The 25,316-nt window shown below is 39.3% G+C and overlaps 1 protein-coding gene across 3 annotated transcripts in view; it reads right to left on the bottom strand.

Annotated features, from left to right (window-relative positions):
- LOC131370219 (kinesin-like protein KIF21A) overlaps positions 1 to 25,316 on the bottom strand; it is a 41,473-nt gene that overhangs the window by 3,331 nt on the left and 12,826 nt on the right. The window contains exons 2-34 of one of the 3 annotated variants that reach the window (XM_058417426.1): positions 19,788 to 20,010; positions 17,985 to 18,167; positions 17,179 to 17,328; positions 16,702 to 16,833; positions 15,983 to 16,150; positions 15,495 to 15,610; positions 14,977 to 15,172; positions 14,679 to 14,868; positions 13,936 to 13,999; positions 13,615 to 13,818; positions 12,272 to 12,319; positions 11,695 to 11,770; positions 11,040 to 11,148; positions 10,571 to 10,759; positions 9,708 to 9,907; positions 9,415 to 9,522; positions 9,243 to 9,311; positions 8,626 to 8,771; positions 8,204 to 8,348; positions 7,921 to 8,115; positions 7,574 to 7,675; positions 6,850 to 7,015; positions 6,658 to 6,678; positions 5,061 to 5,118; positions 4,738 to 4,792; positions 4,157 to 4,341; positions 3,864 to 3,989; positions 3,531 to 3,563; positions 3,106 to 3,242; positions 2,319 to 2,493; positions 2,000 to 2,164; positions 1,127 to 1,244; positions 623 to 793 (exon numbers count right to left, since the gene is read on the bottom strand). In XM_058417426.1, the coding sequence (XP_058273409.1) occupies positions 623 to 793; positions 1,127 to 1,244; positions 2,000 to 2,164; positions 2,319 to 2,493; positions 3,106 to 3,242; positions 3,531 to 3,563; positions 3,864 to 3,989; positions 4,157 to 4,341; positions 4,738 to 4,792; positions 5,061 to 5,118; positions 6,658 to 6,678; positions 6,850 to 7,015; positions 7,574 to 7,675; positions 7,921 to 8,115; positions 8,204 to 8,348; positions 8,626 to 8,771; positions 9,243 to 9,311; positions 9,415 to 9,522; positions 9,708 to 9,907; positions 10,571 to 10,759; positions 11,040 to 11,148; positions 11,695 to 11,770; positions 12,272 to 12,319; positions 13,615 to 13,818; positions 13,936 to 13,999; positions 14,679 to 14,868; positions 14,977 to 15,172; positions 15,495 to 15,610; positions 15,983 to 16,150; positions 16,702 to 16,833; positions 17,179 to 17,328; positions 17,985 to 18,167; positions 19,788 to 20,010 (4,423 nt within the window). The remainder of the gene's footprint in view (positions 1 to 622; positions 794 to 1,126; positions 1,245 to 1,999; positions 2,165 to 2,318; positions 2,494 to 3,105; positions 3,243 to 3,530; positions 3,564 to 3,863; positions 3,990 to 4,156; positions 4,342 to 4,737; positions 4,793 to 5,060; positions 5,119 to 6,657; positions 6,679 to 6,849; positions 7,016 to 7,573; positions 7,676 to 7,920; positions 8,116 to 8,203; positions 8,349 to 8,625; positions 8,772 to 9,242; positions 9,312 to 9,414; positions 9,523 to 9,707; positions 9,908 to 10,570; positions 10,760 to 11,039; positions 11,149 to 11,694; positions 11,771 to 12,271; positions 12,320 to 13,614; positions 13,819 to 13,935; positions 14,000 to 14,678; positions 14,869 to 14,976; positions 15,173 to 15,494; positions 15,611 to 15,982; positions 16,151 to 16,701; positions 16,834 to 17,178; positions 17,329 to 17,984; positions 18,168 to 19,787; positions 20,011 to 25,316) is intronic. The other 2 variants (XM_058417427.1, XM_058417428.1) reach the window with 2 other exon arrangements.

The raw sequence follows: 25,316 nt of genomic DNA, 5'->3' as shown, positions 1-25,316 counted from the left end.
ACACGTTTAAAGTATATAATTGGCAGAATGACCTATTAAAGTCACTTCCTACATCCCATTACAAGTTACTAAGTAATGAATTTATCTAAACATCTACCAGCAAGCACCTCACCTGAAAAGATAACCTGTGTTTCTTCTTCACAGGTTTGTCAGGAATTTGGAAAGAAATGCAGGATTGACTAGAACCTAGAAGCAGTCTAGTCTGTGAGCCTAGACTTTGTATTTACACCCTTCCAGTTAGTATAAATAGTACAACAGTTACTAAATAACATGCTTGAAGATGAATAACAAAAATGCCTGGATGTAAAAGGGTCGAATAGAACCAGTGACCCACAGGCTTGGTTCAGGACTACACCTGTTATTTGACAAAACTGCCTTTTTAGACATGGAATTACATAGCTTAATATAGCAAGCTGATGAAACGTGACCATTCTGGCATGTTGACCGCAAAATAATTGGGGGGGGGGAATCAGGAAATCACACTTAGCTAGCAAGACATCATTAGGCAGAAAGATAGTTTAGTATAGTAAATATAAACATTTCTTAATTTCAGGTTCAGACTATTTAGTACAGCAGGGCAGTACATGGTTTTGGATGTAAAATCTCTCACTCCCTCTCGTACCTGTTTGAGCTGTTTGCTAGACAGGTCCCATCTCCTGATGCAGTGGTCTCTGGCTGAGCTGTATACGGAGTCTCCCAGAATGCACAGGGCCTCCAGGCCATCCTGATGCGCTGGCTCAAAGTTATGAGTAGAAGGAATGCTTCCTTGAGCTCCTTCAAAGACATCAAACATCTGAAACAAAGACCATATAAATGCGCACACACACACACAGAGTCTGTGTTGTTGGGGAGCAGTAATTGGGCATAGCTGATAATGAAGGGGTGCACAAGTACATACTAAAGAACCACCGGTGTATATTGTAGATCCTTGAGAGCTTGATTAATATTGTAAAGTTAATTTTTAGGTACAGCAGGCTATGAATTAGCTGCAGTGGCTTGTGTGGTATTGCGAGTGAGCTGAGATTGAAAGGTGATAATTAAATATAGCCTACGCTCTGGAAGCCCAAGACGGACTGACACACTAAGTATAATAAGTGTGTGTGTGTGTGTGTGTATGTGTGTGCACCTTTAGGCTGTGGTCTTTGGAGCCTGTAATGACCACATCTTGACCGTTCCCCAGCTGGTCCACTGCTAGACACATCACTGGCCCCAGATGACCCGTCAGTTTCCCTGTAGAAACAAACCTGTAGGAGGACAGAGAGAGAACGATGGAGACGGCCATGCTGTAGAGTTTTGGAGTAAACACAGTTTGATATGAACTCAATGACATGCCAATTCGAGCCACACTAATATTCTAAAGTTAGCAGTTACCTTTCAGATATTAAGGAAAGAACTGACAAACGAAACAGTGTGATCCCTTATTAGCTCATGCAGATCTACTGTAGACCTGCCTAGAATCCACTGTGACCTGATGCAATTTCCTTTTCAAAATAATAATTAAAAAAGGCACTTCAGAGAAAACTGTTCACTCTATTGTCAGGAAGCAGTGAGTACATATGCTGATGATATAACGGCCATCCCAATCTGGCAGCCAAGGATTCTTTATAAGGTGGGAATGACCCTGTCAATCATAGCAAAACTAGCCAATTGTGGGCTTCACAACTAACCTGTTGAGGAGCACTGAAATAAATAAAGGAAGTAAAAATGTATAAAGAAAGTCTAAAAGCACATCATTCTGTTAAATTTTATCAAACTTGGATAAAATTGACCATATAACGTAAATTCAAAGCAATGTCACACCCCAACAAAGGTCATTGGAAATAAATCTTATTAAAGATGACCAGCTAATCCATTTTATTCTAAATTCCCAAACTCTCATGCACACTATTCCTTTCCCACTGAATACAAGCACTAAAGTTAATACAGGACCATAGTGTCAGTTGCAAAGGGCTTATCTGATGATCTAAAGGAATGCCGGATCAGTTAGCTTGCTCCATACCTCCTCAGATCCCACATCCTGACAGAGTTGCCTGCTGCGGCATATAGGAACGTTCCAGAAGAATTCAGTGCAATCTGGTTGATCTGATTCTCACCAGGAGGGATAGCAACAGCTCGACTGCCCAGATTAGCACAGCTATCACCCTGAGACACCTGGCCAGAGGACCTGAGACAAGAAGGCAAAAAGTATATTGAAGCAATTTTTGAAAGGAATAACAACAGAAAAGCATTAAAGAAAAAACAAAAACTGTATCTCTTGCTTAATATTAGAAGCTCATACAGCAGAAAGTGTTCATTAGTTGAAGGAAAGTGTAACTCACGTGAGTGTACGGATGCACTTGGCTGAATCCCTGATGTCCCACACTTTGATATAGCTGGTGGAGACAGTGAAGACGAGGCTGGAGCAGTACTTGACAGACAGCACACTGCTGGGGTGGTCACCAAGAGACATGATCTCCTGTCCTGTCACCAGGTTCCATACCTTACATGTCCGGTCTGCCATCAAATACACAGACATGCATCGGTCAGAGAAACAACAGCACAAGTTACAAGTCATTAGGGTCTAAGGAGAAATTTCCTTCCTGTGAGCAACTCTCATTAAACTTCTACAGATTATTTCCACAGGCTGGATCAGCATCTGTGGATATAAATCCTAAATGAGGTAATGCAGTGTTCACAGAATATAATCTTATTTAGTCTTTTTCTACAAAGTGATAACACTATTAGCTGTTATGCTGATCCAGACAGATGCTAGATTCCAGGGCTAAAAATGTTATTCATTAAGTAACAACATTGCTTCTTTCTTACACAAAGACTAGCCACATGTGGTGGAACTACTTTTTTTTGTGGTGGAATTACGTTTTTCTGGAGCATATGCCTGATATTAAACATTGAAATTTTAAACGTTTATTTCTTCACTTGAGTTTAAGAATTTTCTTTTCATTGTAAACCATAAAAGGCAAAAAAAATATATGAGCTCATGAGTAACATCCCGAATAACACCATGGCAATGATGATTCAAATTGCAGCTCTTCTATGCAGAATTGTACCACAAAATGTGTGGTTTCTTTTCTAAAACACAAAAGAGAAAGTGGTTCAAGGTTTTACCCTTTGAGCCGGTAAACAGTAGATCATCAGTGGAATCCACACACATCAGGGCTTTAGTGTGTCCCTCTGCTGCATACACACACTGAAGCTTGGCTGCTTTACTGCCCTTAGGGCATGACACAGGGTTGATCACTCCTCTAGAAAAAGGACACACACACACACACAGACACATATAATGTACACAGATATACACATGTGTACACACACAGAGATACAAATACAATCTAATGAATAACTACATTAATTATTTTCATAATATCAAATATAATAACAAATTAAACAATTGGCAGAACAGAAAAAGGCCCATCGGTAATGGCAGCACTAAGCTTAAAGAATAAAATAAACTGCTACAAGATTAATACAGAGACAAATTAATAGAGATGATAAAACTGAGGTGTGTTTTTGAGGGGGTGAAGAGCAGCTACCTTGGAGCCTCGAAAACAACAGAATCATCAAATCTGTAAGAGAAGAGCAAAACAAACACAAATCACTGGAGGCTTCAACGTCAGGAAAACAAAAAACAATTAAATTGTACTAAATACACAGAACAATGTTTAGCTGTTAAGGACACACTGTGTAAGCGCAAACAACAGATTTTGGACCTTAAATAATTTTTAAATTAAGCATTAAACATCCTTAATTAAAAATCATTAATTATAAAATGTGCATGTTCTATTAATGACTTAATTAAGGATGTAATAATTAGTATGTAAAATGTTCTGCCATCTGTTGTTATAGAAATGTTCTTGAACTCTTACTGTTTTGTGTCTTGACTCTTGGGCTTGTCTGTAGATGTCTGACTCCTTTCCTGATGTGTCCTGCGTGTCAGAGGTGAGCGTTCTGCTGATCTCTTCTCCGTTGCTGTGGGAGACCTGAGACCAGATCTGTGTGGAGCAAATTAAATAAACTACTCAAAATCCACATAGATAAAAAATTACTGTATATGTTCAATGCACAAGCATAGCAAAAGCTTCAATATTAGGCCTGAACAGAGCAGCTGCTAAATTCATTCATTATCTTATATAAAACACAATAGTCTGGGAAGACGTACGATATGCTTGTGAAGGATGAGAAATTTGTGGCCAGGTCTCTGTCCACGGATGAAGACAGGGTCATAATGCCCTCTGAGCTTTCAGGAATGGATAAGAGAGGAGCTGAGAAATCGTCCAGAGAAGCATCAGGGTCAGTGCTGTTGGCATACAGCAGCTCCATCTGGGTAGTTGTTCTTCTTCGAGCCTGGGGAGGAAACAGTACAAAAACTTCAGACCTAAAGTAACTGGTGGTAGGATGTCGAGATGACTCACTGTGCAATGCTTTAGACTGTTAAGCAGTGAAATAACTTCCACATTAGAGCCCATTAAAGTCCTGTTGCCTACCAGACGCTCATAGTCATTTCATTGATCGAAAGATATGAACTTTATAGAGTGAAAAATCAAAACCACACACAAAAAAACCCCAACAACTAAAGAATATATATATATATATATACACACATTATGTATATTATGTTATATCCATTGGCATTCCCTGAGATAAAATGAGCAATAGATTTGTATTTCTACTGTGAACTCTCCAGTGATTTTCAATGGTATATATATATATATATGTTTGATGTACTGTGTTACACTATACCTTACTCCTGGGTTTGGATTCTGCACACAGCTTCATCAGGTCCGAGGCCAAAGAGCTGGAACAGACAAATCAAATCCCCACTGAGACATTTACCATGGAATGACAAGACACAATGAGCAGATTACTAGCTGATCGCCAGAATTGGCCATCAGTCACGAGTCATTAAAGTGTGCGGATCACTGGGATGCATGTTGCAGTGAATAAGCAGATGAACAATGGCTATTATGTTTGGATGGTAGCGTGTTTGAAACCAATATATCAATTATGGCATTAGTTTATAATTAGTATGAGTGATTGTGTTGATTTGTATTTTGTTGAGTTACCTCCCCTCAGTAGCTGGACTCCGGTCAGATTCATCACTGCTGCTCTCCTCACCATTCTCTGAATGTGTCAGAATATACAGGCCATGAGACAGTTAGTCCAAACGCATACACATGTATGCACACATTGGCCCAAATAGCAGAAAAGTGGTGTATTTTGAAAATATCCAATTACCATCCAATAGCTAGGTCACAATATCTATCAGCTCAAGGAGGATAAATGTTACTGGGATAATCTGTCAGAAGCCAACTGGGCTTTGACCTAAACTAAGTTTTTTCTGCCAGTAATGTACTTTGAGCTTTCTATTAAAAAAAACAACCTAAATGCATTTTACCAAAATCACGTTGCAAATACTGTCTGCAAAGATAATGATCTCAACCAACTTAAAAATCCGTATGTGGATGATGCTACTATTTTGTCATAACTCATTGTTGTATGAAGTATACTTTATTTTTTATCCTTTTGACTTTTGAGGATGCTGAGGGTTTGCTATGGAATTTGCTATTTGGTAACAAGAGTTTGCTAGAACATATGTTTGAGATATGTGCAAATAAGACCAATTGCAAACTGCATCCTATGCACATCTTAGAAGAGCTGCCTAAATCGAACTAACTACATTGGCAGAAAGAAAGAAGTGCCATCCTTCCCTGTCTAGGACAGGACTAGATATTCTTGATTGCACAATTGTCCATAAATATATTTCAGACACAAATTCACAATAAAACTTAGTTGCACCAGTCAGGATTCTGACAGGTATATTTATGCTGTATATTATTTTAGGGTAAACATATACAAAGTTTGAGCAAAACCAACTTCAACCCCTGCAGACGTTAAGAGAATAGCTGAGTAGATAACAGATTTGCAATTTTACACTTACCTCAAGTCAAGATATGGAGTTAATTTCCATTAGCTGTTCTTTTACTCAATTTTTAACTCTAAAAACAGCAAACACCAGACACAAATCTTGACACTACCACTAGTACATTGGGTTAAGGTAAAGGTGTCTATATTTCCTCAAACTAATTCTCCCAGTTACAGTATTATGGGTTGAGAGGTTGGTATTTGCTGAATTTATTCCTTTAATGAGGTTAGCTGCTCTGAGACTGTGTTAGCTGAATGTTAAGTTTGAAAAAAAGCAAATGCCGTGTTATTTACATAACACTGAGCCACTGATAAATAGACAGTGACAGTGAATCCAAATTCAGGGGGTTCGACACAACAAAAGGGGTGGAGATAGAGGTAGTCAAGTAAAGAGAAACCAGTAACCATAAAGTTGTTAGTAAGTCACTAAACTTTCTCCTACACTAGGTCCTGTAATGTGTTTCTGAGGGCAAGCAGTCTAACTACTGAAAAGAGTTCAGCTGCAAACACAAGGCAGAAATCTATAGTTTTTTTCGAACACCCACTAAATCCCATCTGTTACCATCCTAATAAAGAGGAGACACCCGAAGGCCCATTAACTGGTTTAAATGTGGGTTTGTTTAAAAAGACAGAATATGAGGTTTTGGGAAAGGTAGACCCCATGCACAGTACTAATGTTACAGTTTCTGGTTAGACTGACGGAGATGCACGTACTCACATACAGTTTTCGGGACTTACCAGCTTCTGTGTTACCTAGCTCTGTTTGGGTTTGGGTGACAAAAAGATAAAAGTAAATCAAGATCAAACTTAAAAAGGGCAGGCTGAAGTGTAGAATATGAGAGCCATGCTGGGTGCTAGGTGAGGTACATGCATGTGTGTGTGTGTGTGTGTGTGTGTGTGTGAGAGAGAGAGTGTGGAAGTGACTTGTACCTTGCAGAGCGTTCCCCAGTAGCGCGTCCAGCTCCGGGTTGAGCTCAGCTTTCTCCTTTAGCATGTGGAAGAGAAGCTGGTTCTGTGTGGCACTGTTGATCTCTGTCTGCTTCAGCCGGCCCTCCATTACTTTGATCTGAGATTCTTTCTGTGCTGCCTGAAGGCCCTGCAGGAGGAACGTGCACTTTTAGGACATGTAAGATCACTCTGCCCCCTTTTCGCTTTTTGGTAAGGCTTTTAAAATTTCCACTGAGATTTTATATTACGTAAAACATTTAGCATTCAAATTTAATTGAGCCAACAGATTTTTGGCATATATTCTAAACATCAAGGTATGACACTATACTGGAGGAATAAAAAAATAATTCCTCTAGTGTCTAGTAATGGCAGTATAAAGTACTGTCTAACACATCAGCTCAAAATTAGGTTGAGATTTTATTTTCCCACAGAAGCACACTGTTAAGTCCATAAATATTGGCACCCATAGTGCCAATATTAATTTATATTAATATACCTATCCTATAATTCTTATATTTTAGATTAATATACCTACCTACACATATATAAATTCTTAAATGTTGACACTTTCAATACATAAATACTATTACAATTCAAACATTGTTCAAACTGCATCATTTATTGCTAAACAGTGATCTAAACTTAAGCTCAAAAGTAATGAACAGGCCTTTAGAAGTTGAATTAGAATTCCCCTTGGCATTTGTACCTTATTGATGGCCAAGGAGACAAAGTGATCAAGTAGGAAGCGAGCCTCTGACAGAGTGCAGGAGCTGATCACCGCAGAGACATCCACTGTGTCCCCCTCCTCCTATAGGACATATATGCCATACATATGTATTTTTACTCATGCGTTAAACTTCCATACATTATACAGTGATAATTTTAGTAGCCTTGTTTTAGTTTAAAATTAATTTCTGTAGAAAAGGTTCAGTTTAGTCCCAAAGCTTCAAAACTCTGCATCTGCAATGTCAATATAAGATGATATAGACGTTGGCTAATACAACAGCTGATTGCGTATAAATTTATTTATAACATGATTATAACCATGTATACCTTAGCTTCTTCCATTTGCATGATGTTGGCTTGGCAGTCAGCGATGCTGTCATTGATGTAGTCAATGTTGGCTGTGAGAGACTCTATCTCCTCATTGAGAGACTGGATGGTTCTGTCCGTGTCACTGCCCTCTGCTACAGTCTTATCCCTTTTCTTTACCACCTTCTCTTTGCGCTTGGTCAGCTCTTCCCGTTGCTGAAACACGCACACACAAACAGCAAATGAATCAATTCAAATAACACTATTATAGTTATTTTTTACACCAGACTATTGCTGTTGTCACCTTGAGGAGACGGTTCATATCTGCCTCCATGTTGGAGATGGTCATCCTCTGCATGATGAGGTCACTGACACGGCGCTCCAGGGACTGCCCTTTGGCTCGCGCTGTTTTGGTGGACGACACGCCTCCTGACCGCATTTGGTATTTCCTGATACATAATTCAATCTGTATTAGTCTGTGGAGTCAAACTCTTAACACTTAACTCATTTATAATTTGTTCCAAAAATTGTGTGATAGTATGTTCTAGTCATTTTATGCTCAGAGAAACACAATGAAAAGTGGCTAAAATGACAGGGGTTCCCAACTGAACCAAAAATCAACGTGCAGAAGGACTGTAAACTGTATTTAAGTACACTTCTGAAGCTAAAAGAAGTTTATCCCCTACTAGGACTGAATGTGACAGACTTAATGCTGGTGGACAGTACCTGGTTCCGTTAGGCGCACTACTCCCAGCAGTGTTTGTTCGGATAGGTCCAGGACGTGCAGCAGGCTCATGTAAAGGTTCAGGTAAGCTGACCTTTCTGTTCACCTTTCCAGAGGCAGGTCGAACCTGCCTCCTCAGAGCTGTCACCTATATTACACACATGCAAAACAATCCACAGATGAAGATGTGTGGTGAAACACTTTCAACATCATATATCATCGTATTAAATCTGACTGGACTGACTGAGCTCTGGTTGATTGGCAAATCACAGGTTTATATGAACATGTTCATTCTAATATGTTATTGTTACTACATGACCTGTATAATATAGTGGACTCTGCACCTAAATGTATAAAAAGTGTGCAAATGATTGTGTAGTTTTCTGTAAGAAAAAAAATATTTTAGCCATCTTGGAAAGACTCCAGTATGAATCTTGTCTGAATACAGTACTTTAAATGACCAATATATCTGAAAACCTTAATAGACATTGTAACATTTCAGTATGCTTGGCCCATGTTTACAGATATGTCCACAACTCTTTAATAAATCACTGCTAAGTCTAGGCTGAACAACTAAGTTTGATGTAAAAAGCTGTGTTTTTCTTTTTACTGTTATCACCTCTTCTGTTTTCCTGCGCAGGATGAGCTCCTGTTGTCTCTTCTGAGCCTCCAGCTGCCGTACCAGGTGCTGTATAAAAGAAAAGAAACAGAGAAAAGTAATGAGAAAAGATTTTTTTTTTTTATAAGCTCTTGCTCTGGGCTCATATGAAGTGAGATGCGAGTCTCTATACCTCCTGTCTGCGCTGGTCCTTCTTGAGTGTGGCTATCTCACGGTTATGGCGTGTTTCTGAAGCACGGCTCCTATCCTGCTGCTCCTTCATTTGCTTCATCAGCCCAACCTGAGCAAGACATTATTAACATGATCCTAAAACACATGCATAATTGTGAACCCTGCTGGAGTATTACAGACAAGGTCTAACAAATTAAGACATGCAATTTGTTGACATGACATTTGATTAAATTTCCATAGATTGTTTTTTGTTTGGTTATTTCGACACATTATAGTACATATATGTATACATACCTTTGTCTTCTTCATCTCAGAGACTTCCTGTTGGAGCTTCTTTAGCTGTTTCTCGTACTGAGACTGGTTCTTTAGAAGGCGTGCATGCTCCTTCTGAGCCGACTGCAGTTTCTGCAGCTCTTTATTCATTGAGCTTAGCTTTCTCTCGTACTCAACCTTGATTTTCTTTGCCTTCTCCTCCGTGCCTGACTCCACCGAGCCTGCAGGAACATGCCATCTTCAATAATAACACTCGGGCGACACTATATTCACAGATTCTAATGACAGTATTGCTAAATTAATACCAGCAAAGAGAACAAGCAGAACAGGTAGTAATTAGCAAGTGATTAGCAAGCTGGAAATAAATGCCAAATGATGCTTAATTTGCAGTAAGGGTTCAGCATTTTTGTAGAAATAATTGTAAAAAGAAAAAGAAAAATCTATAAACATCAGGTTAGTTTCTGTTCACTCTGTGCTGGTTTGTTTATTATAAAAGCAATTCAATAAATATGGATGAATGTGTAATTATGAATAAATATGAAAATGTAGATAAATATGCAACACTAATTTCATTAAATGGATTTTATTATGCATAGATGCACACAGCTAGAAGAAATTCAATTATCCCCTTGCATGTTATTTGACTGGCAGAAGAAAAAGACTAAATTTGAATCTGGTATCTGGCATAAAATAACAAGCCTCATGTCCCCACATGGGAAGACGGGTTCAATTTTAGAGTTTCTGTGCCTGCAGTATAAAGCAAAGTGTTCTGTGGCTTTGTTTGTATGAAATTAATAATAGCAACACTGATAACGATTGATCGTTCTCTAAAATATAAAAGACATACTCTCAGATTTACAGATGTTGCACAGAGAGTAGCATACCCATGCTTTGCAGCACCCGGTCTCTCTCCAGCTGTGTGTCTCGGATCTTGTTCTGCAGCATCATGAGTTTCTGCTCGTACTGCTGCTTCAGTGTGTGGAGACGCCGCTGACTGTTCTCCAGTTCATCAATCAGCTTCTGTTTAATTGCAATCTCGCAAGTAATGTTGGCCAGATCTTCTTGGAAAGTGTCTGTGAACAATTACACACCACACAATCCATGCTTGGAAAACAAGCTCTTTACTGATCAATAGATAATTTTGAAAAATTGTGCCGGTTAACTGACTGTTGGTTAAATAAAGAATAAAACACAATAAGTGGTGTGATCTAGTCCTTTACCATTCTAACCTACTAAAGAGTGACAAAACATGCTTTTTATTCAGTTTTATTTTGAGGAAACTTATGTGGTAACGTTAGCTTCATGTGGAGGAAGTGAAATATCTTCAAGGTATGGGAAAGTGACTGTTTTTACCTTTCTCTTCCACCTCTGGCTCTGACTCATCTGAGCTCTCGTCTGCCTCCATCTCATCCTCCTCTTCCTCTCCCTCACACTCGTCTCCCTCTTCATGATCGCTTCCCTCCTGTACAATCCGTCACAAGTGGCAAATTAAATTCACTTCTTGCAATCATGTGATAAAGTAATGCCGTCATTCTGCTTCACAAACTGAATACAATGTACACCGATCAGCCATAACATTATGAGCAGTGACAGTTGAAGTGAATAACACTGATCATCTCCTCATCATGGCACCTGTTAGTGGGTGGGATATATTAGGCAGCAAGTGAACATTTTGTCCTCAAAGTTGATGTGTTAGAAGCAGGAAAATTGGGCAAGAGTAAGGATTTGAGCAAGCCAACACAATATTAGGCAGGTGGTCATAAAGTTATGGCTGAATGGTGTATACTGTCAATGATATTAAGATAAAGGTTTAAAAGCATTAATACTTAAGTGTTCATTTTTTCAACATCTACTACATTCACAGTATATGAACAATTTATTATTAACATTATTTTTTTTAAACAACGGAAACATGGAAATAGGAAGTAAACAGAAAAAAATCTGAAGTATTAATTTAACAGATGGTTCAACATGTTGAAGTATTAAGAAAATAATCAATCAAACGCACTGCCTCGGGCTCCTCACTGGTTCTCTCTGAGGGCTCTTTGTCCTGGTCATTGTCAGGTCCCTCCTCTTTAATTGCACTGTAAGAAACAAACAAATTTACCAACTAAAATAAATATACATTTTTAAAAACAAACCCCAGTGTTAGTCCATAAATCACAAAAATATTCATTACAGGAGATTATTAAACAATCTAAGCAAGGTTTAAGGTTATTTAATGTTCAGAGTTATATACACATTACTTACAAAATCATAAAAAAATCATTTTTTAGTTTTTGTTTTTAGTATGATCATTGTCTCTTACTGTTATAAGAACACACACTCTCACACACACACAGTAGGAAAGTGAAATTAAAGAGTCGGAAACCCACGGGTTCTGAAGCTACACAAATTACTGAAAGTCATTGTGAATGGAACGTGAGTTAGCAATATACCAGGAGCACTCATTTATAAGTATGGATGAAAAGCAGAGTAAATGAAGTTAGAGGTGAATTAGAGTGTGGTCTGTTTCTCCCATGATGGCATCCACCTGTACAATAAAGTGATGTTACAGGGTTAGTGGCGAATTTATGAGAGCAAACCTGTCTCTGTCAGGGTCGTCGTAGGCACATTTTACCATCTGCTGTAGTCTTCAGATGAGGAGAGTGAGTGGAGGTGAGAGAGTATACCAAGATACAAAACAGTAAGTGAGAAAGCCTTTGATAGATAATCAGTTTCTGAGGTGTAGGTATTATTTAGTTAGCATATGCCTGATCATTGACACTGTTAAATTGTTAACCAATGCATATACTCAAAGGAATATTCTAGAAAAATACATACCCTAGCATGGTTTTAAGAAAAGGTTTTCTCAGATACTCTGTCGAGTTAGCTTAGATAAAGCATCTAGCATTAGCATTAACCATGCTAAGAAACTGAATATAGCTCAAAATCCTCTCAGGTTAGCTAGCTAAGAGCAGCAGTAAAGTGTATCCCAGATACAAAATAGGTCTGGCCCAGATCTGGCCCACACAATGCACTTACACTCGGCCCACATAGCACAAAGGTGGCCCATGCCTGGTTTGCCAGAGGTGGGCCAGACGTGGGCCAGCACAGGGCCAGCACTGGGCCACACCACATAAAGCAACCATAACCGGGCCACATCTGGCATGCCATCATATACTGTAAACAGTGCCATCACTGCCAGACCTGGTCCGCATCTGGTTGACATACCACTTGTCATGCCAGAACTAAGCCGGCACTGCCAGATCTGGCCCAGACCTGTCTGCTATGTGGGATGAAGCTTAAATTCAGTGCTTTGTCCAAATCCTTGGCCAAAGATCTACTGTTAAACTTTGGAATAATGCTGAATAAATATAATAATGACTCGATACTGCCTCAGTACTAATACAGAAAAAACTCCAGCTAATATATATGTTTATGTCGAGACAACATACAGAAGCTACTATTCTGCTGACATTTATTCATATGGCCATAGCAACACACAAGAGAGACTGTATGCAATACAACATACATTTACAAATCTACAAAATGTTGGACTGAACATTGTTGCTATGGCTCCTGCAAAATAAATAAATCTAAACAGAATGTTAGGTCGGTCTTGTTGTCAAGACAGTAAGTATTGGGGATATTAGCTACGTTTATTCTGTTGAAGCTTTCCAAAGATAACACTGACAGCCCTGAATACACATAACAGCTTAGTAAGGTTTGTCAAATGAATTCCATGGAGAAAATAATCACTGTCTGGTGTTATAATCACAGTTGTCATTCTCTGTAATGAGGCATTATAAATGAGACTCCAGCAGGTGTGCAAAAAACCCTGAACATGAAGGGGCAGGGCACATAGCCAACAGGTAATTACCCAAAACACCAGAAAATAACATGACACTGAAATCCTGACAACCTGCAGGTGTGTGAGGCGGCTCACCTCTTCTTTTTCCTCTTCTCTTTCCTCTTGAGTTTCTCCAGGTTCTTCTTGGCGATCTCGATTATATCAGATGCCTCTTTCTCTGGGCCAGGGAGGGAGGGCGGAAACGAGGTGCTTCCTCCATACAGAGAGGAGCGTGTGGCAGCACGGGAGAGGCTCTTACGCAGGCTTTCGCTGACTGCCTCACTCTCCAACAGCTTGGCCCTGGAGACCACAAACATATCAACACATGACAACAGTTTCAAATGGGGGAAAACACCCACACACAGTTACATTGTACACTTAAGATACACAGAAAGATTATAATACATGGTACACTACCTGAGCTCCTCGATTTCTTTTATATAATTCTGGATCATGTTGCCAATTTCCTCATTTCCTTCACCTGCAAAACAACAGCAGACAAAAAAAAAATCACAAATGCCAGAATGCAGCTGCTAAGATACTTACAGGAATCTCAAACTTAATCCTAATAAACACTTTTCATAGTTTGACCTCATACTGTAGAGTTAAGCACATAAAATAATGCAGTAGAGTTCAGTACAACAGGTTCATATTACTTTTAAGTCCAAGTTATTTAAAACCAGTGGTTAAAACTCTTTATACCGCAGCCTCCTGAAATTCCTCTCAGAAATCTGGTGAAGTTATCTCATCAACAAGTTGGGTAACAAAATGTTTAGAGATAACAGGAACTGCTTAGTTTTTCCAGATGCTTTCTGATAAATAATATGGTGTTCTTCAATAAATGAAATATAATTTCAAGCAAAGTGCTGCGGTATAAGAAGAATAAAAGACTTTATGATTTATTGTGTTTTAGTCTTTACATAATAGCAGAAATGAATGACCACTGACAGAAAGGCAATGTTTAATGTGAAAATTTAAATCTTTACACAATTAAGAACCTTTTCTTCAACAATTAAATCATTTTATGTCAAAAAACTTGAGATTTAAGGGCTTCCAAAATGCAAGGCTTTCTTTAAATGCAGATGATGCCTCTGTGTATTGTTTATGGTTGTGTGGGTATGGTATGATGTGGTGGGGAAAGCGGTTCTGTCTCTGCATACCTGCTTTAGCGAGGACCTGGTTGGCCTGTTCAGTCAACAGCTGTGTTAGTCGAGCTCTCTGAGCATCAATAGTCTCCTGCATGGCCTTGACACGAACACGCAGGTTGTTGTTCTCCGTCTGTAGCATGGTGTTCTCGTGAACCATATCGTTAACGCTTTCTAGGCCGTCCTCACCTACCATGCGCTTACCCTGTCAACAGAAATCCTTTTTCACTGACTGCACAGAATCGTTTTCTGAATCTTTAAACCAGGTTTCTATAACGTCTATAACTTTTCTCCGCTCTTTCTTTTCTCTCACCGTCTTGTACTCCATGAGCTCCATCTGCAGCCGTGCGATCTCAGTTCTAAGAGCACTGATCTGCTGGCTGGCTCTGTCCTGATTCACCACAACCTTATTCTTGATGTTACGTGCCCGGTTTGCATACTTCAGAGTGTTCAGGGTTTCCATGAAATCCCGGTCTGAGGGGCTGATACAGGCTATCATCACTGTCTGACTGGAGAGGTGTAAGAGAGAAACAGACACACAGAGAGATAGAGAAAAATATAGAGAAAAATGATCGTAAATTAATCAATGTTTCTGAGACTCAACTTTTGAGACAGAAAATTACTAAAACAAAATGCAAAAATTGTTTAATTAGCACTGAATAAAATGCAAATAAACTAATTTTTTGACGCAAAATATTTTAATACAGAAAAGCACTCTTTCATTATAAAAAAAAAAGTATACCCTACAATGTCCAGTAGAGGAGCCAAATAAAACTGTAATTTTCACTAAAACATAAGTTAGGTGTGGTTTTACAATCTAGAAATGCAGACCTGTTCCCTCCCAAAGAGTCCTGCAGGAGACGTGTGAGCTTCGAGTCACGATACGGCACATGTGTAGAGCGTTTGCTCTTGTCTCCCAGAGCACTGATGACGTTACCCAGAGCGAGCTGTATAAAATTGTAAAAAAAAAAACAAAACAACGAAGATGAAAAAACAACTTAAAATTGCATTAAGAAGAAGTCCTGCTATTTATGTGAAACACCAGCAGATGGCGATGTTGACCACAACTCTAGGAGCAGGTGAGGACAGACTGGAATAAAATATCTGTCCTCTCAAAGGAAATTCTTATCAGGACTGACCATCATCCCTGGAAAAATATGCAGTCTATTGTTCCATAAAACAATATACAGTTCAAAATCCTTGGATCTAAGAAATCTTGAAAACATGGCTGAGTTGGCACCATTTTTTTTTATAAATTCATCATCTGTATCATTAAAACTTATAGCAGAGTTTAAACCCTATTGCACTCTGAATCATACCAGTCCACAGTTGATAGAGATGCCCTCTTTAGCTCTGTCCCCTGTCGCTCCCGTTCTCTTCAGCCTCTCTGAGCCAGCCAAGTCCACAAAGTGAAACTTAGCAGTGAGGGTTTCAAACTCGTTCATCTCGGAGGAGCCATTGGCCAGCCTGTTGTCTGTCTCATTGTTCTAGAGAGGGGTGCAATGAGGAAACATGCAATCAGATAATAAAAACACTGATTCAAAGAGAGAGAACCCAGCCAAGCTGCTTTGTGCATCAAAACCTAAACAAGGGTAAAGACTAAAAAACTATTTAGTAAGTAAAAGTATTTAGTAAGAATTATGGGTGGTTATTATGACAATTGCAATAGCACTTTTATAAGATCTGTCGATATCACCTTCCCAACCTTTTTCATATGTAATATAAAAGTCTGAAAGGATCAGAGGCAGAAAAGGGTAAATAGTGAGGAGTGAGAGAGATAGGAAGACAAATAATGAGAAGAGGGAGGAAAGGGCGAATAGTGAGGAGTCAAAGGGAGTAAAGAGTGATTAATGAGGAATCAAAAGAAGATGAAGGTAAATAGTATAGAGTCAAAGAGAGAAGAGGAGGAATTGTGAGGAGTCAGAGGGAGAAGATAGTGAATTGTGAGGAGTTTTAGGGAGAAGAGCGATAGATATAGTTGTAACCCAGGCAATATAAATAGTAGGACCGTTGCTGGTGTGTTAGTGGGGCCACCTACATTGCTGGAGGCACAGACCCGGACTTGGCACAGGTGAATGGTGAAGATGGCATGGGAGCGTGAGCTCTGGACGTTCATCTGGGTGCTGGCGGTGGTGCGGGAAAGAGCGCCCAGCTTTAAACACTGCATCATCTGAACTCACAGAAAGAAACAGAGCAGTGACTATTTGCAGCTGCCAGCCTGTGGTCTACAACAACGTTATGACTGAGTGGCCTAGAGTTGCACAGAAAAGTGCTTTTTTATCGATAAAATAAGTGTAAAAGTGTTTATATTAAATAAAAGTGTTCTATTGACACAGTAATAAAAATGATGAAAATCTATACAAACATATCACTCGCATGTTTGCCATTTAAATGTTTTTTTCTGCTGAACCTAAGCAGATTGATACAACTATTCATGTTTATGAACCTGTAAAATATATTGTTCTAGAGGAGAAGAACACACACACACTCATCAGTTACACACTGTAAAATTCACCTCAGCTTCAGTGGAGACGGTGCGTGTGGTGACTCCCACTGTATAGATCCCTCCATTGGCATCCTCATGGATCTTAATGTTCGATTTCTGCTTTCTGGCTTCCACATCCCGTGTAGTGTCAAACAGGTCTAGCACTTCCTCATTATACAACTACAAAAGAAAGAAAAATGTTTGATAATGCTTTTCTAAACTGTCTAATAGCAGAAGATTAGTTATTCACCTAACCCCAGGGCCTATCATGCTCACATGGAGGTATTCAGTCATTCAGACATAGGAACGTCTCCCTGCCTACAAGATAACAGTGTAATCTGTAAGTCATCGTCTACACGGCTCTGCACATGCTGGATCAGCAGCTGCTGCTCACCATTATCTGCAAGTTAAATTTACATCTAAGTGGTGATACTCATTTTAAACATGTACATAAATAACATGACTGCTACTGCTATCTACTGCTTCATATCACCAAAGTAATGCAAACATGTTTCTCAAAATCACATCAAGTGAAAAGATATTGTTCTGCATACAGAGTTTTTTTTTCCACAGACAGAATAAATCACTTTTTTATATTTTTGCCAAACAAAACAAACTAACAAAAAACACATAACTAGACACTCAATTGAACTGACTAAAGAATTGTCTGCTGAAAAAAGGAAAAGAAATACATCTGAGCTAAACTTTTTATTTTGCTGCTACTCAAGAGCAAAAATTAATGTATAACCAAAGACTTCACTGGTCTCCAAAGGATTTTCAAGGACTTATTCAAAGAGTTGAATAGTTTATGAGGTGAGAGATATGGTAATGCTCACTTCTAAGAACTGTGCGTTGATCTTAAATTCAGGCACGGGGCGACCCTGCTCCATGGCAGCTTGCTTCCTCTCCTCAATGCCCCTGAAGAGGTGGTTCACCGCGCGTGGGATAATGCCCTGCTCATCTTCGCTGATGTTCACGTCGAAACCCGTGCCCATGGTGTATGTCTTCCCTGAGCCAGTCTGCACCAGGGAAAGATGGAGCAAGCAAAAATGACTGATCACATCATCAGTGTTTTTGATCACACAAAAACAACAAAAGGGGATCAGCTGAATGGAAGCGATGAATATTGTGTTGAACCATCCATCTCTTTATACAATAACAGTTCCAACTGTACCATTTATTGTACATTACAAATAAATGCTTCTTTTTTATAATCCGTGTACTTGCATTGCATTAATTCTATTGTATAATTCCATTGCACTCTTGAACAAAGATAAGAGAGTCTATGAACTAATTGAACTAAAAACTGAAATTATGATACTCTATATATATATCTATATATCTAATAGAAATATTCATTCATCTTCTGTAAGCATTTTATCGTGGTCAGGGTTATGATGGATCCGGATAGTAGGTGTAAAGTGGGAATACACTCTGTATTGGATGTCGCACATCTTATTCACATACATGGTCAATCCACCTACTGGAATGTTTTTTTAGCAGGTGGGAGGAAACCTGAGAACCAGGATGAGGGCTAGGGAGAGAATACACACAAAAACTCAACACGTATATTAACCCAATCTCTGAATCGAAAACAAACATAAAAATTTTGCTTTTTTTGCACCTATTAAAAAACTATTAACTTGTGATTTTATTTGCATGCTCCTATTGCACTCTTAGTAAACAAAAAAATAAATAGAGTCATTTTGACCCAAAGGTTAAGTGTTAAAGGTTAATGCCTAACAAACTTTCGACGTTTATGTTAAACGTTTGAGACAACTGTGATATCTGTATAGTGTTTTTGAGCTGCAGAAAAAAAAAACACATGGTTCTGTCCATACTAAACCGAAGCTTACACTGAGCTTGGACACTGCTACTAGGGCAAATGGTGATTGATAGTTCTCTACTGTTAGTTTGACATATAAAAAGACATGAGTAGGAGTGTTTCCTTTGTCTGGAGTGGAGCTCTGGGATCACCAGGCAGACACAAAAGGGGCTCGGGAGTCGATGTTGTCATGGCCACAGAGAGAGGTATGTGATGGTGTGTCCAAATTCACACATTGGCCCCCGTCCACCCCTCCATCCCTGCTTCCCTCCCTGGCTTCTCATAGCAGCTCTTGAAAGTGTGTGACGAGAGAGGATGAGATTTTGGGAGAGGAGGAAGAGTGTCAGGCTTGCCTCCTGTGGAATTCCTATGTGCTTTTGTAACTGTGATTTGAAGAGCTCTGTATGAAAGTCTGTCTGACAGACATGTGACGTCTAAGGAACAGCCCATTTGGTTAATTTATCAGGTCTATAAACACACACACACACACACACACCACAGGCTCACTGTTGAAACATGTCTGATGTTGCACTGTTGACAGAGGTTTCACGGCTTGTTTGCTTTTCTTCGTGGCTGATATGAAATGAACTGAAAACAAGTGCAGCTGTAAGCACCTTTTATTGTGAAATGCTGTTAGACATGGTACAGACGAGAAAAGAAAGAAAAGAAACGATCTAGGCTTGTCATCTCAATGGCAATGTAGCATATGAAAAAGCTGTAACATTTATGTAACCGATCACTCATGTAAGTATTTTAATCTCTCCCGCAGTATTGTGAGGATTAGCAATAATAAATGATGTTTGGCATGCTTTACCTGGCCGTACGCGAAGATCGTGGCATTGTAGCCCTCAAAGCAGCCTTCAATGAGCTTCTCAGTGCAGTTGCTGTAGATGGCATCCTGCTGGGAATCCATGTCAAACACATAGTCGTAGGTGAAGGCCTTGTCCTTTCCCAGAATCACCTGGGGCTCTCCAGGGGTCACAAATGTACAAATGTGACATCCTTCAATCTTCTCTTTTGCCAGCTGAGGACGGATCCTGCAGAAACCGTGAGAGATAGCGTGAGATACAGAGAAACAGAGACAGGGAGACAAACACAAAGAGGGTTATATATGAAGAACCAGAGATAGACAGGGAGAGATAGACAGTGTGGGGCACAGAGAAACGCAGATGGGCAGAGAAACAAGGCAGGAGAGGAAAAGAGAGACAGAGAGACTGAGAGCGAGCCTGACAGAGAAAGAGCCTGAGACAGAGAAAAGACAGACACAGGGCCAAACAGAGAGAGAAAGAGAGAGATAAAGACAGACAGACAGAGTCTGTGTGTGTGTTTGTGTTTGTGTGTGTGTGTAGACAGAGAGAGAGAGAGACAGACAGACAGACAGACAGACAGACAGGCAGACAGACAGTCAGAGAAAGAGAGAAAGGCAGACAAAGAAAAAGACAGTGAAAGAGAGTACAAGCAAGCAAGTAACGAGGGGGCAACAAACAGACAGACAGAGATACAGAAAAGCAGACAAAATGAGACAGGCAGACAAGAAACACAAAGAGAAGCAAAGAAAGAGATTTAGACAGCAACACAAAAGCATAAATATGAATATAAAAATAGAAATCAGAGCTTTAGAAATAAAAAGCGTAATAATAGTTCACATGCATTTAGGACACAGAGTGGCGTTTTTATAGTAATGATAAATGCAGTAATCACGTGCAGGTCTATCATTGGACCTTATTAAACACATTTAATGTGCTGACAGCTTGACTGCAGGTATGCAGCTGTTAGCAGGTACAGGGCTGGGCGATGCCCTGGCAATTCCTGGCTTGCAGTGGTTGAACAGGGGCTCTAAAATTACTAACACAGAGACAACCGACATGCCTTGTAGTGGTGAGCTGTGTCAACCGTGCTTATGTGTGAATACTAGAAAGAATGGTGTAGGAGTAACCCGAGATGTACATGTTCAGCCACAGGTGTATTAGAAACACTTTTACTGCCCATGTTATCACCTTCACCTACCATAAAGTCATTTTGTAGATATGACTGTAGTCCAAGTGTTGCTATCTCTTTGTAATGGACACTCTGCACTTCATCTATCCTGAACCCTGAATTGATATTTGACAGCTGGCAAGCAACAAGGCATGGCTATGCTTTAAAAAAAAGGGATTTCCCTATCTGCCTTTAGTCCAATGCAGAAAAAGATCTCAGTAATTCTCATAATTAGTACAAGGTGAATAACTGTTTGTTTGGTTAACATTTTTGATATTGATAATTTATTTCAATTAAAATAATTTATTTAAAATCCAAAGCAGTTTTCAGAGACGAGCAAAATTCATAATTTGTCTGTTTGATCCCATTGCCACTAGTAATGTTACACAATGTTTACATGTAAATATTTATTAATTCATTCATTCATTCATTTTCAGTAATTTATCCTGGTCACAGGAACGGTGTCGAAGGCCAGGAACACTGGCCACAAGGCTGAAACACTTTATACTAGATAATGAAACACCCTGAAAGCCACACCTTCTCACTTAGGTGCGATTTTGCATAGCCACCTAGTGGCTGTTTTAGAAGGATAGAAGTCTTGAGAAAATATGAACCACATGGAGGAACAAGCAAAACTCCATACAGACAGCAACCAGAGCTCACTACCTACACTAGCAACAGTACCTACTGCGCCACATCCTCGATTAAAATCTTTCACTTTATCTGAAACATTAAGCAATTCTTCTCTTTTGTAATCACATGACTTTTTTGCAGCATGAAAGGTTTCAGTCTGTCAATTTTAATTTCAGACTTCTGTGGCCACAGATTTATTGGTCAGCTCCAACAGACCTCACTGCTTAAAGTTTTCATTATTTGGGCAGCACAGCAGCAACACTGACATCATAACGTGTAAACTTGTAGGTACAGTTAAAAGCAGCATGGGTGGAGCTAAACTCACTAAACTACTAACAAAATAGACATTAGTCAGCAATTGTATAACAATGTATACACTACAGATGTAGTATACTGTGCTATATACTTGGTATATAGCTATATACTTAATAGAAAGGATGGTGAATGTAAGTACACGTCACTAAACTGACCACTGAGTATACATATGTGGGCTGACTGGCTGCAGTGTGTATGAAAGCTAACATTAACTGGCATATGAACAGAGTATTCACTGTTCTGACAGTAAGAAGGAAAATGGGCATACTCGTTGAGTACACAGTCACGCCCTGCCTTTCATTAACTCATTTTGTTTACTTTTATTCATCCTTTTTTCCTACTAAACCACCCCTAGTGTCCATGTTTCTCAGAGCGTACAGTAACACTGCTCATTGCAGCATCCTCTGTCCGTTTACTGACGCCTCATTCATTTCAGTTTGGAAGCTGAAGGGGTCTGTTCCATTCGTTGTGCACTAAACCAATACACACAAGTAGTATTAACACAAGAGTGTGAGTATTATCTGCACTCATTCATCAATAAGCAGTGAACTGGAACACCAGCATGCACTATAAACTCTGCGTGAAAGGTTTTGTTTAGGAATCGTATTGCATTATTTACGGCAAGGTATCAGTATCATGTCAGTCTTGATGGCTTGACGCTAGCTGCTAACTGGATAGCAGGTTAGTGTTGCAGCTCCTGGCACTGCTTGGGCACAAGCTACAGTAGTAACACTTCACTGCCACAGAGCTCTTATTGTGTACCAATGACATCAGATCCTAGTTATTTAGCATCACAGCTCTGAGGATTCATCTCCAAGAACGTGGATATCGGGAGGAGAGCCAACAGAAAGACAGGCTGACACAAAGTGAACTTATTAGTTAACGCTAAAGCACTTTACATTCCACACAATCACTGTGTTCAAATATCCTTCTCAAAATAAAGTAACACTATTAAACACGTTTCAAATCATTAGGCTGCTTCTAACCTTTTAAACTGCTCTGGTAATATTATAGCACTACATGGGAGTGCAGTGTGCTACCTCAGCTGTCGCGTAATGAAAAGCACAGTTGAATGAGTGATTGGAAAGTCACGCATGGTGTTTATTTTAACACCTCTCACTAAAGAAGCATGGGATTGGGGATTATCAGGGTAAAATCAGTACGCACGAGGCTTAAACTTTCAGCTCTGATTCAATGAGCTCATTGCAGTTTATACAGCAAACAGGGATAACAGCATGTCAATTCTTTTGGATAGCTCTTTTTCTGGCATAAAAATCGCATTTTGATAGTTGCTTTTTGTTATATGTTATGACAGGTAGTATTCTGAAGGATAGCACTGAATCTTTGAATGAAAGACTCAGAAACTGAATCTGAATGTTTATTCAGCACCATAATTTTTATTTTTGGGTTACTCTCTTTTTCGTTCTCTCTCCCTCAGTCATATTTCTGTTTGTCTTTACTTCTCTGCTTCTCTCTCTTGCTCTCATTCACACACTCACTCTGTGTCTCTCTGCCTGTCTGTCTATTTGTCTATATATCTGTCTTTTCTTAGTTTCTTCTCACTCTGTTTCTGTCTCTGTGTCTCACTGCGATCTCATTAATACCCTTGTGCTAAAATGCCAGACTTGCATGAAAAAAAAATACACTGTATAGCAAGTAAGAAGTAAGTGGACATTCCCAGCATGACGAGGCCTGAGAAGGCTCTGCCTTCATAGAGCCTCCTCACCTGACACCAGTGCCTCATCCAACTAATGCTCTTGTTGCTAAATGGACAAAAAATTCGAAAGCCATGCTTCAAAATATAGTATAAGCCTTCCCAGAAAAGTGAAGTCTGTTATAGGAGCAAGCAGGGAGACAAACTCTGGAATGGGGTGTTCAAAAAGCACAGCTGACTCTGATGGTTAATTGTCCACATACTTTTGGCCATACAGGATACCTAGTCATACCCATGTCCAAGGGCCATACAGGGACGGCATATTGGTCTCACGAATCCCTCCATTTTAAACCTGAGCTCGGGTTACTGTCTGTGTGGCATTTCACATTAGCATTCACATTCTCCACGTGTGTGTAGGTTTCCATGTTTTTTCGGCTTGGACAGAAACTGGAGAACCCGTTTCCTCCTACCTTCCAAAAACTTGACAGTAGGTGAATTAGCTATTCTTAATTAGCTATTATCCCTTGTGTGAATGAGTTTGTGAATGTGTGCATGTGTGTGTGTGTGTGTACATGATGCCATGAGTTAGAGTGGCATTCTATCCAGGGTGGTATTGTGCAGTGTTTCTCTTGTTCAATCCTTCAGCCTTTAAAAACCTAATACCAGCTCCTGATCCAGCTCTTAAATGTGGTCTGTAGTTATGTGTGGTATATTAAAAAATTTGAGATGTGAATAAAAATACAGCAATTTCTTGGCCTGACTCTCCACATGGTGGTCATGTAGCAACTCTGGGGCTCACACAGAGGTTTCAGATTTAGGTTTAAATGTAAACACAACACTGCCAGGACTAGAATAAGGGCTGCCTTCATAAGACTTTATATACTTTACCTCTTCTGACAAATCTGGATTAAGCAAGGAATTTTCAGGCAAAATTTTTTTTTTTACCATCCTTCTCTTGTATTTAAGTCATCAAAAAATTTCATGTAACACTCAGACTGATAAATAACCATATCCTTTTTATTGAAATAGAAAAGTACTATCAGCATTATACTACAGGAGGTAAACCTATTTCAGGGAAATGTGGTGAATATTGAGGGCAAAGGTGAGCTGTATAAAGCTCTCAAACCTTCTAACCTCTAGCCATGTGATGGCTTTACTAAGTTTTAAGCTACAGACCTCATTACAGCAATTATTGTGACAGCAAACTCACTGAGCTCCACTAAGTATGTAACATTTGTTCTGGGTTATCTTGTTTACTTGATGCTAAATGATTCAAGTAAAACTTTTTAATATAATTTAATAAATGGCAGCCAGCCAATCAGATAAGCCTTTAAGATCCTAAAATTTGAGTCTGGAAAAGTGTTAACTTAACACAAAGTGTTCCTTAACTTTTTGTGAGTAGTGTGTATACATATACACACTACTAACAAAAAGTTAAGGATATTTGGGTTTTGGGTGAAATTTATGGAAAATGTAAAACGTTCACGCTACAGTAACATTATATCATGAAAGTAGGGCATTTAAATAGAAGCCTGCAATGGTGATTTCCTCATCTCAAACAATTTATTGAAACAAAAGCCAACAACAGTGGTGGTATACCACAACAAAAAATGTCAATGTCTCAATAATTTGTCATGTGCCCTTGACCATCAATTACAGCTTGACAACGACATCTCATGCTGTTCACGAGTCGACTTATTGTCTGCTGAGGCATGGCATTCCACTCTTCTTGAATGGTGGCCCTCAGGTCATTGAGGTTCTGCA

This window comes from Hemibagrus wyckioides, linkage group LG19 (genome assembly GCF_019097595.1).
Source record: "Hemibagrus wyckioides isolate EC202008001 linkage group LG19, SWU_Hwy_1.0, whole genome shotgun sequence".
Classification (NCBI taxonomy): Eukaryota; Metazoa; Chordata; class Actinopteri; order Siluriformes; family Bagridae; genus Hemibagrus; species Hemibagrus wyckioides.
This window is presented reverse-complemented; position numbering and strand designations above follow the sequence as displayed.